This window comes from Cucumis melo, chromosome 9, assembly GCF_025177605.1.
Source record: "Cucumis melo cultivar AY chromosome 9, USDA_Cmelo_AY_1.0, whole genome shotgun sequence".
Lineage (NCBI taxonomy): Eukaryota > Viridiplantae > Streptophyta > Magnoliopsida > Cucurbitales > Cucurbitaceae > Cucumis > Cucumis melo.
Window position 1 is genome coordinate 22,063,418 of NC_066865.1, and position 2,830 is coordinate 22,066,247.

Sequence of the window (2,830 nt, forward strand, 5' to 3'; positions counted from 1 at the left end):
TCTTTATTAAGTTGGTGACTCCAAAGTATCTAGGAGCACTTGTAAAAATAATAAAAAAAAATTATGATACAATTTACCAAGTATTTATCTTTATTATTATTTTCTAAAAATATTTATCTATATCGACATAAAATTAACCCTAAAAAAGTATTAATGATAATAATATTATGATTTATTGTTGTTCTATTTCTTATAAATATTTTAAATGGTTTCGTTTTTTGTGCTACTAAAAAGTCAAGGACCCGTACGTACGTGGATCCACCGGTGAATTGCTGGTAGCCAACATGCTCAAACAACAGCAAGATTCCGTACACAACAACCCAAGTCCGAACCATAGACCGGCGGCACATGGAATAATATAATAAGGCGCCTCTGTTCATCCTCTATCACCATTTTTATATATATTCCCCCAAAACTCCCTTCTTCCTCATCCATCACTTTATTCACTCTATCAATTTCATCATTTCTTCTCTCCACCCAAATGGGGTTTCCAATTACACTCACCGGATTATTGAAATCCGTCGCCGAAACTTTCCCTCACCGGAGAGCCTTATCCGTATCCGGAAAGTTCGATCTCTCACATTCCCGTCTCCAACACCTCGTTGATTCCGCCGCCTCTAAACTCGCCGCCGGCGGTATCAAGCCCGGCGAAGTCGTTGCCCTTGTTTTCCCAAACACCGTCGAGGTATTATATTAAATTTCAATACAATAAAACCACCCATCATAGGATTAAAACTTTTGATTCATTTTGATTGTTTGATTATTTTTAGTTTGTGATCATGTTTTTGGCTGTGATCCGAGCTCGAGCCACTGCGGCGCCACTCAACGCCGCCTACACGGCAGAGGAGTTCGAATTTTACTTATCGGACTCCGAATCAAAGCTGTTGGTTACGTCTATAGAAGGCAACGGCCCGGCCGAGACGGCAGCGTCTAAACTCAAAATCAAGCACGTGACCGCTTCACTTCCCGATGCAGGTGCCGAGTTGGTTGTCTCTTTGACTAAGTCCAACTCGAATGGTTCCGAGTCTGACTCATTTCTTGAAGTCCTCAATGAAGGATCCGACGTGGCGTTATTCCTTCACACGTCAGGCACCACGAGCCGTCCCAAAGGCGTCCCATTGACTCAGTTCAATTTGGCCTCCTCGGTTAACAATATTATATCGGTTTACCAACTCACTGAGTCCGACTCCACCGTTATTGTCCTTCCATTATTCCACGTCCACGGATTAATGGCTGGATTACTAAGTTCACTAGCTGCCGGAGCTGCCGTTTCTTTACCGGCAGCCGGGAGATTCTCGGCGTCGACATTCTGGGCCGACATGATCCAATACAACGCCACGTGGTACACTGCCGTGCCTACAATCCATCAAATCATACTAGACCGGCACTCAAACAAACCGGAAAAGGTTTACCCGAAGCTCCGGTTCATTAGAAGCTGCAGTGCGTCGTTAGCTCCAAGTATCCTGAACCGGTTGGAGGAGGCGTTTGGGGCGCCGGTTCTGGAGGCGTACGCGATGACGGAAGCGACACATCTGATGTCGTCGAACCCATTGCCGGAAAACGGTCCGCACAAGGCCGGGACGGTGGGTAAACCCGTGGGTCAAGAAATGGTGATACTGGACGAGAACGGCATCGTTCAGGAAGCGAATGTGAAAGGGGAAGTTTGTATCAAGGGTTCGAATGTGACGAAGGGGTACAAAAGTAATCCGGTGGCGAACGAGGAAGCGTTCCGTTACGGGTGGTTTCACACCGGAGATATTGGGTATTTTGATTCTGATGGGTATTTGCATCTTGTTGGTCGGATCAAGGAATTGATCAACCGTGGAGGTAAATCCCAAATTTTGTTAACATCTTTATTTATTGGTATATATTGTAATAATTAAATTAAAAAATATGAATGAATGAACAAATAAAAAAGGGGAAAAGATATCGCCGATTGAAGTGGACGCAGTGTTGTTGGCTCATCCGGAGGTGGCGCAAGCTGTCGCATTCGGGGTTCCCGACGATAAGTATGGGGAGGAGGTAATTTTTTATTTTTTTTATTTTTATTCTTCATTTCTCCTTTTATTTATTTAATATATATTTTTGTCCATTACTGCATGTTTACTTGAGATTAATCAGAACGATTTGATTGTTTAAATACTTTTTCACGTTCAATTACGTTAAATAATTCATGGTAATTTTGTTTGTATGTGTTAGATAAATTGTGCTATAATCCGAAGAGAAGGATCAAAGATTGGAGAGGAAGATGTATTGAGGTTTTGCAAGAACAATTTGGCTGCTTTCAAAGTCCCCAAGAAAGTGTTTCTTACCGATTCACTCCCCAAAACTGCTTCCGGCAAAATACAACGTCGAATCGTAGCAGCTCATTTCCTCCACCAAGGTTCCTGATAAGATGATCAATCTCCACCTGATCAACGTAATAAAAAAGAGCAGATAGATTATTGGTGGATTCTTAGTCGAACTATGAGGTCTTGATTTCATGGAAGTTCTAAGAAACTTTGATTGTTAACTTAATATTAGACTATCAATATAAAGTTTAGGAATAGACGTTGAAATAAACAAAATTTTGGTGGAAATATTATCATTAATGTGACTAAATGTGTATCATTTACTATTTTATCTTCATTGAGTTTATTACTTTAGCTATTGAAGTTTTCTAATACATTTTAAATAATGAGACGAATACTCATCCTCTAACAGCTCAAAAGTTTGAAAAAATCAACTATAAACTAGAGATATAAGGTTGAAAGATCGATGGGGCTTAGGTTTTGTATTAAAATCCAAATAAAGGACAAAATGCAGCCTTTTATAAAGGGGAAAAGCCACT

General features: G+C 40.7%; 1 protein-coding gene across 1 annotated transcript; it reads left to right on the forward strand.

Moving 5' to 3' along the window:
- Positions 1–257: 257 nt before the first annotated feature.
- On the forward strand, positions 258–2,620 carry LOC103482575 (oxalate--CoA ligase-like). Its single transcript, XM_008438799.3, has 4 exons — positions 258–685; positions 771–1,827; positions 1,919–2,022; positions 2,200–2,620. Exons 1-4 carry the CDS (start codon positions 482–484, stop codon positions 2,389–2,391), a joined length of 1,557 nt encoding a protein of 518 aa, XP_008437021.1. The 5' UTR covers positions 258–481; the 3' UTR covers positions 2,392–2,620.
- The last annotated feature ends 210 nt before the right edge of the window (positions 2,621–2,830 follow it).